General features: G+C 46.5%; 2 protein-coding genes across 2 annotated transcripts in view; one reads left to right on the top strand and one right to left on the bottom strand.

Moving 5' to 3' along the window:
• Window positions 1-117: 117 nt before the first annotated feature.
• rho (rhodopsin) lies at window positions 118-3,408 on the top strand. Its single transcript, NM_001033849.1, is given in 5 exon segments — window positions 118-597; window positions 703-871; window positions 1,063-1,228; window positions 2,099-2,338; window positions 2,564-3,408. Coding segments are annotated over 5 exon segments (1,062 nt in total). The 5' UTR covers window positions 118-236; the 3' UTR covers window positions 2,690-3,408.
• A 435-nt stretch (window positions 3,409-3,843) lies between these two features.
• The window catches only part of plxnd1 (plexin D1), a 53,788-nt gene continuing 43,150 nt past the window's right edge, over window positions 3,844-14,481 (bottom strand). Inside the window, exons 25-36 of the mRNA XM_011602595.2 lie at window positions 14,068-14,266; window positions 13,851-13,997; window positions 13,601-13,757; window positions 13,120-13,223; window positions 11,009-11,072; window positions 9,798-9,832; window positions 8,916-9,020; window positions 8,368-8,531; window positions 8,145-8,292; window positions 5,849-5,989; window positions 5,664-5,738; window positions 3,844-4,812 (exon numbers count right to left, since the gene is read on the bottom strand). Coding sequence (XP_011600897.1) covers window positions 4,696-4,812; window positions 5,664-5,738; window positions 5,849-5,989; window positions 8,145-8,292; window positions 8,368-8,531; window positions 8,916-9,020; window positions 9,798-9,832; window positions 11,009-11,072; window positions 13,120-13,223; window positions 13,601-13,757; window positions 13,851-13,997; window positions 14,068-14,266 — 1,456 coding nt within the window. The 3' untranslated portion in view covers window positions 3,844-4,695. The remainder of the gene's footprint in view (window positions 4,813-5,663; window positions 5,739-5,848; window positions 5,990-8,144; window positions 8,293-8,367; window positions 8,532-8,915; window positions 9,021-9,797; window positions 9,833-11,008; window positions 11,073-13,119; window positions 13,224-13,600; window positions 13,758-13,850; window positions 13,998-14,067; window positions 14,267-14,481) is intronic.

Here is a 14,481-nt window from a genome sequence, read left to right as displayed (position 1 = left end):
TTGAATGCCTTAATTCCATCCTTGCTAACACTTTGCTCCTTGCACGCCCCCTAATCCGGCGCGCCCGTTAAAAGGTGCATCGCTGCATTGGCGTGCTGCTGAGAACCTTTTGCTTTCACCAGACCCATCATTCCAGCCATCCCCTCATCTCCTATTTGCAATACTATCACACAACAAGATTCCTTCAGAGGAGAAGCTTGTGTTTCCTGTGTCGAGGACTCGGACTAAGGGAAGCCATGAACGGCACGGAAGGACCCAACTTTTATATCCCCATGTCTAACAAGACTGGGGTGGTCCGCAGCCCATTTGAGTACCCTCAGTATTACCTGGCTGAGCCCTGGAAGTACTCTCTTGTAGCTGCGTACATGCTGTTCCTAATCATCACCGCCTTCCCTGTCAACTTCCTCACTCTCTTTGTGACCGTGAAGCACAAAAAGCTGAGGACCCCCCTGAACTACGTCCTGCTCAACCTGGCTGTGGCCGACCTCTTCATGGTCATCGGCGGATTCACGGTCACGCTTTACACGGCCCTGCACGCCTACTTTGTTTTGGGGGTCACCGGCTGCAACATTGAAGGATTCTTTGCCACTTTAGGAGGTAAGTGACAGAGATGTAGAGAAATGAAAGACGCTTGTGTCTTGGACTTTTGTTACTTCTCAAACCTGGTCTTACGTTTATGTCGGTGTTCTGCTTGGCTCCCAGGGGAGATTGCTCTCTGGTCGCTGGTGGTCTTGGCTGTTGAGCGCTATATCGTCGTCTGCAAGCCGATGACCAACTTCCGGTTTGGGGAGAAACATGCCATTGCCGGGCTGGTGTTCACATGGATCATGGCTTTAACGTGCGCGACACCTCCACTGCTGGGGTGGTCCCGGTATGACTGTATGTTGCAGCATGTAGACCTTGACTGCAAGGCTTTTAAATGACATCAAACCAACAATATTGTGCTGAACATTTGCTTGCTGAGTTCAAAGTTTTCCCCCAGAGCGCTTAGAGCTGCATATGTATTATCAGGCACCAGGTGAGGCGACCTGGAGGGAATGATTATGACATGTGTCGATGCAGGTACATCCCAGAAGGAATGCAGTGTTCCTGCGGGATCGACTACTACACCCCCAAGCCTGAGATCAACAACACCTCATTTGTCATCTATATGTTTATCCTTCATTTCTCCATCCCGCTCGCCATCATTTTCTTCTGCTACAGCCGCCTGCTCTGCACCGTGCGAGCGGTAAGAGCACCTCAGCCAGATGCTGCATTAATCATCAGGTTGACTGTACCAGCAGAGAAATTCCCGGTTTTCTGTTCCCTTTAGGGATGTTGGCAGAGATACAGAGCAGAGTATCTGGAGATGTGAGGGATTTAATGGCTCAAGGACGCTTCAGGAGGGCAGGTCATTGCCAACATGGCAGCTTATATCCAGGTCCTCCAGCTGGAGGGCAGTCTGTCAGCACTGTGTCACCCCAATGCCCTCATTAATAATGATATGAAAACATTAATTATTCCTTAATGGTCATAAATAGTTGAACATTTGTTTTATGATGGTGACATCAAAGCAGAAAAGAATTGCTCTTTCAAGCAGCTTTCAAATCTGATTTTCCAGACAAAAAAGTAGGAATTTCTAAAAAGCTTATTTGTGTCTGCAAAATGGTGGAAGTAATATTATCTTTAAACACCCTATTAATGCAAAATACAATAGTTTCACTCAATTTTCAACCTGTCCGGACCCGTTTTTGGAGGCTATGGAGCACAAAGGGGTGAAAAATCCACCTTTTGACTTTTCGCAGACACATTTGCATACATGGACGAAGAATTTGACTCAATAATGAAAAATAAACCAAACGCGTTTGTTTAACTGCTGCGCTAGAAGCCATTACAGATGTAAACAAATCCTCAGCAGCATGAAAAATCAGGACTAATTAACTGCACATTCCTCTGTTCTCTAACGCTAGTCTATTGTACAAACCAATCAGTCCGTTTGCTTATCTAATCCTCCATCTCCATCAGTTTCAGAACATTTTGTTTGCATTTGGATCTCAGATTAGTCCTTAAATACATCAACAACCTGCCTTTCTGTCTGTCTCTCTCTCTTTGTCCTCAGGCTGCAGCCTTGCAGCAGGAGTCTGAAACTACCCAGAGAGCAGAGAAAGAGGTCACACGTATGGTCATCGTCATGGTCATCTCCTTCCTGGTGTGCTGGGTTCCCTACGCCAGTGTGGCTTGGTACATTTTTGCCAATCAGGGAACAGAGTTTGGACCAGTTTTCATGACCGCTCCAGCCTTCTTCGCCAAAAGTGCTGCCCTGTACAACCCGGTCATCTACATTCTGTTAAACAGACAGGTAACCGATAGCAGCTACTTCCATATACATATAAATACTGTGGTGTAATGATACTATGTGTAAGATGATATTTGATTAATTTTACCAACACATAATAACACAAAATAATTGGGTACTGTCTGATAACTAACCTTGAAATGACCCAGGAGAGAAATCTAGGAAAATTGGTAGCCTTTGTTCTAAATTTCATGCTTGCCATCTTCCTGACTCCCCCCCCCCCCCCAGTTCAGGAACTGCATGATCACAACAGTGTGCTGTGGAAAAAACCCATTTGGCGACGATGATGCTGCCACCACCGTGTCCAAGACCCAGTCTTCATCTGTCTCCTCCAGCCAGGTGGCCCCCGCCTGACCTGCACATCCTGCCCCACCCCCCCCATTTAATGCCCCATCTGTCCCTGCACACCCGGAGACCCTCCACCGCCATGCAGTGCGACGTTCCTTCAGCCAATCCTCTTGACTTGTCTCCATGCGAGTGTCCACTGCGGCGACGCAGCTTCACCTTTGGTCGATCTCACCAAACCAGCACGTGCGCCTTCCGTGCATCTCCTGGTGGAAAGTGCTCAGCTGGCTGGAGATCAAACCCAGAATCAACGGGGGAGGGGTTTGTTCACACGAGCTGAACACAGTCCAATTTCACAAAGAAAACACCTGATAAATGAAAATATAATTCAACAACCCCCCTCCCCCCGATCAGCTTCAGCAGTTCAAGTAATTGTTGCAGCTGTAGACCCTCCAAATGTGCTTTGAATAATTATCACAAATGCCTTTGTTTGATTAGTTGTCAATATTAATGATTAGATAGCACCCATTTTTTTTGTTTGTTCTGTTGTTTTTGATACTTTGAAGGGGTTCAGCGTCCGTTGCTGGTGACAGGAAACTAATTATTTGTTCATGTTTGACATGGACAGAAGTGAAAAGGGCATGCAGAGAGACGGCGCCTCCTGCCCACGGACGAACGTGGCGTGGGCATGTCAGAATGGGCTGCGTTTTCGGGAGATATGACGTTCATTGTGTAACTGTTAGACTCTTGTTGAAGTTGTTCTGTGTCCTGCAATTAAAAACTAGACCAAATGTCTGTGTGACTTTTACTTTCAAATGTGTTTCAATTGAGGACTTTCATGGGTTCCACAGGCTCATTTGAGAGCATTTAGGTGGCAGGGAAAGAGGAGATAATGGTCAAATCCACGTCTAGGCCGCCCACCTTTTCCATTATCCTTTAAAAACTCATCTATATTCAACAAATTATAAGTTGGAACCTCAAAATGTCAATGTTGTAAGCAACAACTTTCTTTAATAGGTGACATCTGATTTCACTCCTGCCCTCCACTTGCATTTGCAGCTTGACCTCCCTCGTCATGGTCCAACCTCAGTTGTTAAGGGCTGCCATGATTTTTAATAAGGGTGTAAGATGTCATCCTCCGCAGCTGTCTGGCATTTTCAGACCGTCTCCTGCGAATCACCTGGACTTTCGGAGCAACGTGTTTACAAATGAGGCGTTCGTCATCGGCGGATATGATAAAATCCTAAATACTGTAATTTATTTCACAAACTTCGACAAATCATTTGGCATCACAAATACAGTCTCCTCGGATTATATATTGAGCTCTTTTTTTTTCATCATAAATGTTAAATTTCCCTCTTTTATCGACAAACACACTGATTAACACTTCTGGACTAATGCATCTCTGCCAAGGGATTCCATTAATTTCAAGGTCATTAATATCGGTCAACACACTCCCCCACAACCCATCATTGACCTGCAATGCACAATGGAACGAACAAACTATTCAGAGCACCAATGGGCATCAACTACTTCACTTGTCACACCTGAGAACCTTGCAGGCTTTAAGAATAGAGAGAGGTCCTTTCTACTCAGGCCACTTGTAGAATTATAATATAACACATCTATAAATATTGCTATGGACATTATAATACAGTGCAGTGCATCATTGGCTCTCATTGGCCCTTAAGAAAAGGGTTCAGTGCTTAAGGTTGCCACCAGGGCTGACGGTAGGTCCCACTCACTGTAACGTCCAGAAGTGTAAAGCCTTCATGTTCCCTGCAAGGATGAGCCAGACTGCAAGTCTGTCTGTGTCATAGGGAGACATTTAGGATCGTTCCTTGGCATTCTGAGATCAGCAAAAAAAAAAAAAAGAAAGAAGAAAAGAAAATGGTGCTTTAGAGGTTTAAGTCCTTTGCCCTTCCACTTTTCACGCCTTCTCAACAATAACAACGCTTTAGGAAAGGCTTTTGCTTCAGTGGGCATCATTCCCAAATAGCTTTTGTTGAGAAAAAGGCAGCTGTCAGCAGGAGAAAGAAATGACTGGTGGGAGGAAAAGAAACACGCCGGCTGGTTCAGGCCTCGCTGCAGCACTCGTAGATGTTGTCCTCCACAAGAGCAATGACCTGCTCGAACTTGTGGTGCAGCTGAGTGCGCCGTGCAGTGGGGTTTGACTCCAGAGCACTCACCACCTGAAGGAGGGGGGAGGGAGGAGGGGGAGAAACACAACAGAGATGACTTTTCATTTACTGTGGAGCGTCCATGCATCTACCAAGCTGGCCACTTGCCTGGACTCTGTAAGTTAGGCAAGAGAAAGTTGAAAACAAAGACAGGAGGGCTTTCACCTCCTCTCCAGCCTGCATGCATGTCTCCACACCACAACGCTCTTTTGCTCTTCACATATATACAAAACCCACATCTGCTCTGTTATTCACGCCCAATAGTTGTCACCATGTCAGTGGGATTTATGGGCTCTTAACAGTAGAGTGCAACCAGGCAGAGCAAGCTGTGTCGGGGCGCGAGAATAGGCAATCAGGGGCCATTCACGGTGCTCTGTGAATGGGAGTCTAAAAGCTCCTGGCCCGCGTCAGTACAGTAGCATGACAGAGGAAAGAAGCTAAATGGTATTATCGCAAGTGTGCTGCAGTAAGACACAGTCACCCCTGACTAAGCCTCTCGTCAGAATAATAAAAGCTGTGGAGAAAACATGGGGGAGGATGGGAAGAATGTGGGGGCTGGTTCAAAGAGACCGTCCATGGAAGCAACTGAGTAGTATCATTAAACCAATAAGGGTCATGGGAGCTGCGACTGAGAGGAAATAAACAGTCTTAAGTGCACATGCTGAAGATAAATGAAATATTTTAAGGCTGTTTACAGAATGCCAGAATTCAACATGGAACGTGATGCTTCTTGCTGATACTGTACGTCACGCTGCGATGGCAATCTGCATGAGTGAAAACAGCAAGAGCAGCAGGCTGTGCTTCTGTGGCTCCAGAAAACATCTACAGTACTTCCAGTCAAAAAGCAGGCGCTCTTCTCTCACCTGGTTTCTGTATCTTTTGGCATATTTGTAGATTTCCGTCAAGGCCAGGTTGGTGTTGAATTCATTTCTGTATTTCTGTGGTATGAAAAATAAAGGCCTTTATTAGACCCCCTTCGGTACCAGAATTTCAATTCCGTGAGCTGGCCGTGAGTATGACGCACACACGTTCTGAACACTTTACTCACCCGTGACTCCTCGGCAAGGTGAGCGTTCATCTCCTGCTCGCTGAGAGGAGACATTTCCTGTATCTGCTGGTAGTACAACTGCACTCTCTTCTTGTACTCGGGGATCTCCTTAGCATAAAGCAGCTTGTTTGTCGGGGAGTCCTGGAACATGGATTTAAAGAATGCTTTCAACAAAGTTGAAACCCAAGATCAGACGATCCGCGAGTGTTTCCATTCAATGCTAATCATTTTCATCAGACCTTTTGATTGTAACATCCGGCTTATCTCCCGCTGGACCATTCTATCCTGCCTTTTTTTTTTGCATCTATAGAGGGACCAGCTTGAGTAAAACTCTCTCCTTGCGTTGAAATCATTTACATTAGAGTTAATTACTAAAAAAATGGTCGATGGCATGATAGCAGCAAGGATTTGCACTGCAGACGAAAGTGGTTGTTGTTCTCCACAGGGCTGGAGGGTGTATGAGGCATCATCTGCCTGCATGAACCGCTGCCAGACTCCACGTGTGGCACAACTGTCCTGCTCTTCGGGGAGTCCATACATAATTCAGGGCTTCAGTTTTTAAAGAGGAGGTGTGTGCACTATTTTGCAGCCTAAATCCAAACCTAATGACCTTTCGCAGGAATGCTTTAGCTGAACTGGATGCTATTTCAGACCTCACCAGGCACAAAGACAATAGGAGGAGGGAGCTGCTTCCTTTCCACACACCAGGACACTGAAAAAGTCAGAGGAGGTGCATTCCAGCTGACATAGTTCTCCTTCATACCTCTGCCAGTCTCGCCACACTCACTGCAGGCTTTGGTACTTAGTCAAGCAAGAGGAAGAAGTGTAGCAGGGCTAAGAGGTTATGGGCGTACTGTGCTAATAGCAGGGTGTACTGCAGTGAGCCAGTGTGGCCGTCGTTGTGAGCGAGAGAGGGAGCGACGGAGAGAAAGTAGGGCAGGAAAAGAGAGGCGGTCAGCCTCAGCTTTCAGCATCAGTGAATGTGCTTACAGCGCAACTTAATATTTCTTTGTGTCATGACTTATTTGTGTCACATAATGTGTGTGCATTTGTTTGCGTGTGTGCTAAAGGTGCTGTGGTAAAAAAAAAAAAAAAAAAAGTTTAAGCCACATCAGTTTCTTCTACTGGGATCCTCACTCCTGTTCCTGCCCACAAGGTCACTTCCTGCTGTCTGCCCATCTGTCCGGTAACCCCCCCGTGACCCAACCCCCCCACACTGGTCCTCCATGTCTGCATCTCGCCAGATAAGAGGGTTTCTGTAGAAACAGTCGTTCGGTTCCCCGCCACCACACTGGTGCTAATCCAGACCCTGGTGCCCTTCACTGCCCTCTCCTGAGGCCATCGCACAAACAAGCCACTGAAAACACTCGCCGAAAACGACAGACTGGTATCACGTCCTTCTCCTTGAACTCCAGGAAAAAAAAACCTGTCACCATATCCTTGAGCCTTGTTAATTTGTGCACAGCCAGATGCTGCAGGATAACAAGGCCACAAAGAAGTACAGAAATACTACGCCGCTGGATGTTACACATAGGATTTGCATGTATCCAGACAATGTACCTGTGAATAACAGTGAAAACAAGCGCACCGAGCTGGATCTAAGGTCTATAAATGAGGCTGTTTCTGTGTTTCTGTGAGGAAGGAGTCAGAGGGAGACGAGGAGCAGAGTGTACTCAGGGTCACGGTGTCGGGGCGAGATGGATTTGTGAGCAGTGAGGACACTGACATACCAGTGCACTGACAGACAAACGGACACATGCATGACTGAACACAGAGACACACACAGAAAAAAGACTGCCCGTGGTCTTGGATCAGCTGACTTTTCCTGAAAGAATGTGTGTATGCTGTCTGTATGTGCAGATAAGCACTGCTGGGTCTGTATACATGTGGCGCACGCACAGATCTGACAGAAACTGGATCTGCAGGTTCTAAAACCTCAATTGTGCCGACTGATTACGGCTAAAAGAATCCCAAAAAACGTCAGATTTGTCACCGGCTGCAGGATTACTTTACTTTCAAAAAGGCTCAAAATCTAATAAGATCCTGATTGCACGGGTATCTAATATACACAACAAAAAAAAAAATCATATTTTATTTTTTTCTTTGCTGCGACGTGAGCATCTGTGACAGCTGCTGATTCTGAAGATCGGATACTGATATCATTATCTCTGATTGCCACACAATGAAAACTCCCCTGCAAACAACACAACAATGTGTTCCTAGCATCTGAAACATTCTTTGGCTGATATACAGGCACACAGACGCACAGATGGACAGATCTAGGCCCCATTCTCACCTTGCCAAGCTGCAGGTCAGAGATGGAACAGGCGTCGATGAAGGCCTGGGCGATGACAGAAAGGCAGGCGTCCATGTGATCCGTCTTTTCTATGTCGAATACAAACTGGGGGTTCTTCAGGATGTTCACCCAGAATCGTAGAGGTAAACTGGAGACGGAGAGAGGAAAGATGTTTTAAAGTAGTGCCGGGGGGGTGGGGCACCCCAGAATCAAGTCATCTCACCTGTTGGTCTTCCAGATGTGCAGGGTGTCTGGGTCTGTGATGCCCCGTTTGTCTGCCTGCTCCTCCAGGAAGTCAAAGAAGTATTTGACAGCCAGGGGAGGGCGGTCCGGAGGGATGCTGAGGATGGCCTGAAAGAGGTCATCCAAGAACTTCTGAAGAGTTCCCTAAAGAGGAAGAGGAGAAAAAGGCGGTCACACGTGAGCAGGAATACGCCATCATGAGATGTGGGCAGTTTTACTCCTGAGGTTTGGAGAGGAGCTGAGGTGTTTCTGACAAATATATAACTGCTGAAATAATTTCTTCACATCTAAGGTACTTTTAAATCCCACAGATGTATTTAAGCAGGACTTGCTCTTCATCCTGGACATTTATATTCTAAACAAAAACAATGACTTTTTTTCCCCCAACCAAAACAAAAAACATCATAAATTTGGATGAAAGAAGAACCACCATCAGAGCTGACAGCTGTGGAATATGTGCCCACTTTCCTTCAACATGTGGTGGGGAGGGAACATAAAGTGGCAGGAAATCACTTGTCTGGCGCTCACCTTGGTTGACAGCAGACGTGTCAGGTAGATTTCGGGCAGGACCTTCTTGCGGTGGCTGTGCCTGTGAGACTTCCTCGTCTCCATTAACTCATCGTGAGGTAAAACCTGGGGAAGCAGAGGCTATAGGTCACCAGGTTGATGTAATAAATAAACCCCCCCTCATATGGGCCTAAATGAATCCCCTACTGTGCTGTCTCACTTGTCACGGAGGAATGTTCTGTTTCTTACATCAGACACATGATCCAGAAACCGTGTCGGGGTATTTTGACATGCGGGATCAGGGAAGTGATGGCAAATTGGGAAATTCTGCTGGGTTTGTATAAGATTGTGTCTCTGGCTTGCACATGTGGGTTCAACCCGAGGTCGGCAAAAGATGGGAGCAGTCAGAATTCACCTACTTGTGTCAAGCAAAAAAAAAAAAAAAAAAAAGCGAGAGAGAATCCCCTATAAAACTAACTATTCACCCGGCAAATTGTGTTCCAGGGAACTCATTATTCTAAAGTCAAAGGGGCCCATATCTTAGCTGACGATTCGAAAAAAAAAGAAGAAGCTTAAGCTGCATTAGTGCTGTCATGTCCTCTCTGCAGCTTTGCTTCTCACCTCCACTCACCCCCATCACCAGACCCACACTGGGCTACATCAGGAAAAGCTCCAGCCAAAAAAATCCCCCAAATACCCACTCAGACACGTGTAGAACAACACGGACACGCACTAATTAATTCACACATGTTTGATATTTAGTAGATAGTAGCTCCATTTTCCAAATGTTAAGCAACAATATACGGAAACCTCATCTTGAGCTTTTCCTGATACCAGTGCGGACAGGAATTGTATGGAAAAAAAGTCCGCTATTTATTGGAGGAGTTTCTGGAGTGTACTCACCAGGTGCACATACTTCTCTGTATCCAGATCTTTAACTACGGAGATGGGGGGAGAAAAAAAAGAAACAATGTGCAATCAGTAAGGTGGAGACCTGAGCGAACGAGAGTAGACAGGAGGAGGGAGGACAGACGCGAGTGACAGATAGGAGAGGGGAAAAAATAACAGGGAGATTGACAAGAGCGCATGGGAGAGGAGAGAGTGATTACAGCAGCCTGTGGGCAGGTAGGGGAGGGGAGCTGTCGGAGAGAATGAAAGAGAAAGATCACGAGTGAAAGGAGAGAGAGAAGAGAGAGATTGGTGGAGACAAGGCATAGAGAGCGTGTGACTGGCGATGGAGCCATTGTAATCAGACGCTAATGCTCGGCCAAGAGCATTAAAACCTGACCGGTTTATATATAGATCTAAAAGCGCTTGTAAACACGCGCTAACGCGTTTGGATCCTCAAATACACCTAGACGCATATCCAAACTCAAAGACAGTGAATCATCGCACACAAAAGAACAAACAAAGACATTTGTGCACGCACAAACATACACCGCGAGTGTATTAGCGCCGCAGTCGGCTCTGCCAGAGATGCTGCTGCCCGGTGGGCCTGGCTCCAGACCCTCAACAGTGATCACAGGCAGACAGGATTGTGTTTTATATTAGCCAGGGAGCACTTCAGGCTCATAACACCCTCTTTGATGCTTTGAAGCCAGAGCCAGGTTTGAGTCTGCATAATCCAAAATTTGGCCCCGGTATGAATGAGAGCGGAGGCTTTGACGGACAGAGCTGGAGCCCAGCCGAGCGCTGGACGAGGACTGATCGTGTAAGGTGGCGAACCAAGACAGGGAACGGACGAGCACAAACGCAGGTGCACGTGAACTCTATCAGCAGGCCGAGCAGTTATTATATTCTGGGTTTCAAAATGGACAATGGCCCAACAGCTGTTGACATCTGCTAATGGAACACTTCTACAGATGCACTTCCACAGGCAGTAAAAGGGTGTGTTGGGATTCATTAGGTGCCAGTTGTGTTTACATCTCTGCAGTGGCGTTTGGAGGTGGGGACCGTGTGCGGTTTCCTGCCTGTTTGCACGAACATATCGCGTTCCCGCCGCGAAGTCAGTGTGTACGTCTGAATGTGATGGAGTGGGTGTGTGTGTTTACGCCAGCGTCTGTGGGTGAGTGTGTCAAAGAGAGAGGAAATGGGTGTGTCTGAAGGTGACGTACCTCTCCCCAGGGTGTTCTCTTTCTTGTCTTTCAAGCTCATAGCCAGCGATGCCCCCTCCGGGATCTGTGTAGGGATAGAGGGGGAGAGGTAAGGAAGGGTTGGGGGGAGACAAGAGAGGACACAGGTCAGGAGGTCAGGGGTGAGATGGGTTACACCAGAACAGCATCATTAAGCATGCCCTCAGGGGGCTAGTGGTGTTGAGAGGTGTGTGTGTGTGTGTGTGTGTGTGTGTTTGTTTGTCAGTCTTGAATTCTTCTAGACTAGTCTGCAGGAGCCTGGCTGGGCTCATTAAAGTCAAGCTGTGTTGAAATGGATTGAACAGCCTCACCACTGAACCCAGACTGTTAGTACACGCTGCAGCTCATTGGTTTCACAGTTTGGTCCCCTCGGCTCAGCAAAAACTAAACAGAGCACTTAACAAGTACAGGTAACGGGTCGAAGGTCAAGGGTCACTGAACCACTGTTTACTCACGCACAGATGAACACGGACCAGGAAGAACCAGCATAAAAATATTCATACTTGCATCTGGTTTTTCTAATTGTGTTTTATTTGGGTGCCCTTACAAAGAAGAATGTTTAACTCTATTTCATTTTACAGCTTTTGTAGTGCTGTTTCTGTGTCGGGGTACGTTAGCATGGCTATCTTCCGTTAGCTCAAGCATTAAAGTACGATTAGCACCAAAGCTAAACAAGCACATTTACAGAAATGTTTTATTAATGTTTCCTCTTATTATAAATGGTAAATATGCGTGTGGGCATGTATGTATGAATGTTTATATAAATAAATGATGGGGTCAGAGCAGAACCCTGACAATCTACAGCCCATCACACATGCTTGTAACTCTAAGCTTAAGTGGCAGTGGCTACAACTGTTTTTCATGTAATGAATTATTCATCACCGCTGCAGAACAAATGTGTAATTTATTGCGTGTATTTTCGACGCTGTCACTCAGGCGTACGATCAAGCGTATCAGAGACAGTCTGACCCGCAAGACACGGACACATTTATCAAGTTAAACCCGCCGTCCAGTCATTCATGTCTTCTGTTGACTTCCGGGGTCACATTGGTCCAATGCAGGATACACACGCCATTTACTCACACACTCCATTTGGAGCCCCCAATCAAGCTAACACGAATGTTTTTGACCTGTGGCAGGAAACTAGGGTACCTGGAGAAAACCGCCATCATGTCGCCATGTCGTGATTGAATAAAAGTAAATTATGGGCTATCATTTTTTATGTATGTTACTCACTCGTGTTTAAAAATAAACACAAGTCATTCTGCAAACATCTCTTTCCTGATTGGACAGGCTGGACCCCCGCCCCCCCAGCCCTCCCTTCAAGTATTTAGAATTCCATAATTCAAAGCTTTAACAGGTAATATAATAATCACTGAAGTCATTAATGTCCCCCACTCCTCAGAAATATCTGCTGCTTTTGTTTGCTCTGCTTGGATGTTTGACATTGGGGTGACATGTTTGTTTTCATATGACTCTGCTGAGGAGGGTCCCGCTGTTGGACTCCGACCTGAGTTTAAGTTACGCAGAAAGATGTGGAAAATAGAGACTTGGTGTCCACTTACAAAGGACACTTCAGTACTGCGTCTAACTCATGCGAATTATGGCTTAAGGCAATCCAGTGAGTCAGTGAGTGGAGGGAGTAAATAACCTGAGCCAGACACAACTAAGGGAGAACCTATGCAGATCCTGCATTTGTTAAAGCAATTCCAGACTTTAAATATTCACAAGAACTGGGCCTGGAGATGTAGATTTCCAGTATTAGGAGATATTGTGTACAGCTACAAGACACATTTTAATGCTGTGTTGCATCTGCTTAACCAATAAGCTTCAGTGTCCTCTATAACTTCTTAACAATATGCCCACTGTTATTGAATGGGAGGGACGTTCTTATTGTTAGAAGGTAATGGAGAAAACTTCTATTTAGCAATGCTGCAGTAACCAAGTGTATTCCCACACCCATGACCAGCTAGTGACACAGCTTTTAGAAGGTGTTCTCTCCTTCAACACCCCTGCTGTTAATGTAACAGTAGCAGCTACACTGTGACAACACCTACCACAGAGATCTGATTCCCTAACACATATACACAGACCTGGTAATGGAAGACTGTGTTGAGCTTCTTCCTGCCGTCTTCCATCACTGAGGAGTTATCCAGGTCTTGCAGAAGCTTGCTGTTGGCACCTGAGTCAAGCCACTCTGGAGGACATGGACACGGAGCGGAGACAGGAGCAGAATAATATCAGTCAATTTCTTTCTAAATTTGGAAAAGAATATGCAAGACATGGGGCAGCCACGCTCTGTCTGTGTCACGACCTGTGGAAATGTTCCTGAGCCATTAATCAAATCTGCTCTGCAGGCTCCGCAGCCTTTTGAAAGCAATAACTCTTTGTGATTATCGCTGTACACTGTCCACGATGCATTCTGTCATTTATTATATTGCAGCCTTAGGTTAGTTGAGCTTCATGGGAGGAACTGACCTTTTGCAAAGGAGATTACTATATCTGGGAGGATTGGGTGGGTGGGGTGGATGGGGGGGTAGGGGATGAGAATAATCAGAGAAAATATGCTCTCACCCAGGTCTACATCTTCTGCTCGGGGCCACTGAGAGAAAGGCAGATTTTTATAAAAGGCCTCTATGGTTTTCTCCTTCACCTGGCAAACTGTGTCAGTGTGCATGACTCTGACAGACAGGGAGTCCATGCCACAGCCCTGGAAGGACACGTTGATGTTCTGCAAGATACGGAACAAGAGATATCAGATATGAGGAGTGACAATTCAAGCACACTTTCTTTTTTTTCCAACTGTGACTACAGAGGTTCAGACCTGTGGCCTAGCCTCAACATTCTCACGAAGCAGCCACTCCTCATTGAGTGTGTAGCGCGCCTTTCCCGTAATGGCATCGATGGAGCCCTTGTTGATCTGCTGCTTGATTGCACACAGCAGAAGGAAGAAAGGCTCGCCCACCGTTTCCTGCAGAAGATGGCACAGGGCTGGAGTCAACAAGCTCTGCCTTTAACCCCAAATGCTCTCCCGCCCCCACCTTGAGGTAGCTGTACATGCAGATAGACATCCAGTTTGTCAGCATCTTCTCCACTACAGACTCAGTCCGACGCAACATCAGTTTGGGGTTCTTGGAAGCCGACGCGTCAATCAGGTCCACCAGCAGGTCTTTCATTATGCTGGTGTAGTATTCCAACTTCCCATGGAGGGCGATCGTCAGCAGGGATGCCAGGCTGCATCTGAAGGGTGAGAACAGACATTAGTGGGGGGGGGGGGCAGTTGAGCTAGAGCATGCTTTGCCAAGCCTGCCCTGTCAGTGTGTGTGGTCAGCGATTTAAGAATGGAACAACAAAAAGGACCTATGACCGAAGAGACAAATATAGGTCTGATCCAACTCAGGGAGTGTCAGGCTGAGCACGTCCAGAGGTGCAGGGGATTTCCCTGACAAAGCCTC

This window comes from Takifugu rubripes, chromosome 3 (assembly GCF_901000725.2).
Source record: "Takifugu rubripes chromosome 3, fTakRub1.2, whole genome shotgun sequence".
Lineage (NCBI taxonomy): Eukaryota > Metazoa > Chordata > Actinopteri > Tetraodontiformes > Tetraodontidae > Takifugu > Takifugu rubripes.
The sequence above is the reverse complement of the archived record's forward strand: the minus strand, read 5'-3'. Positions and strand labels throughout refer to the sequence as shown.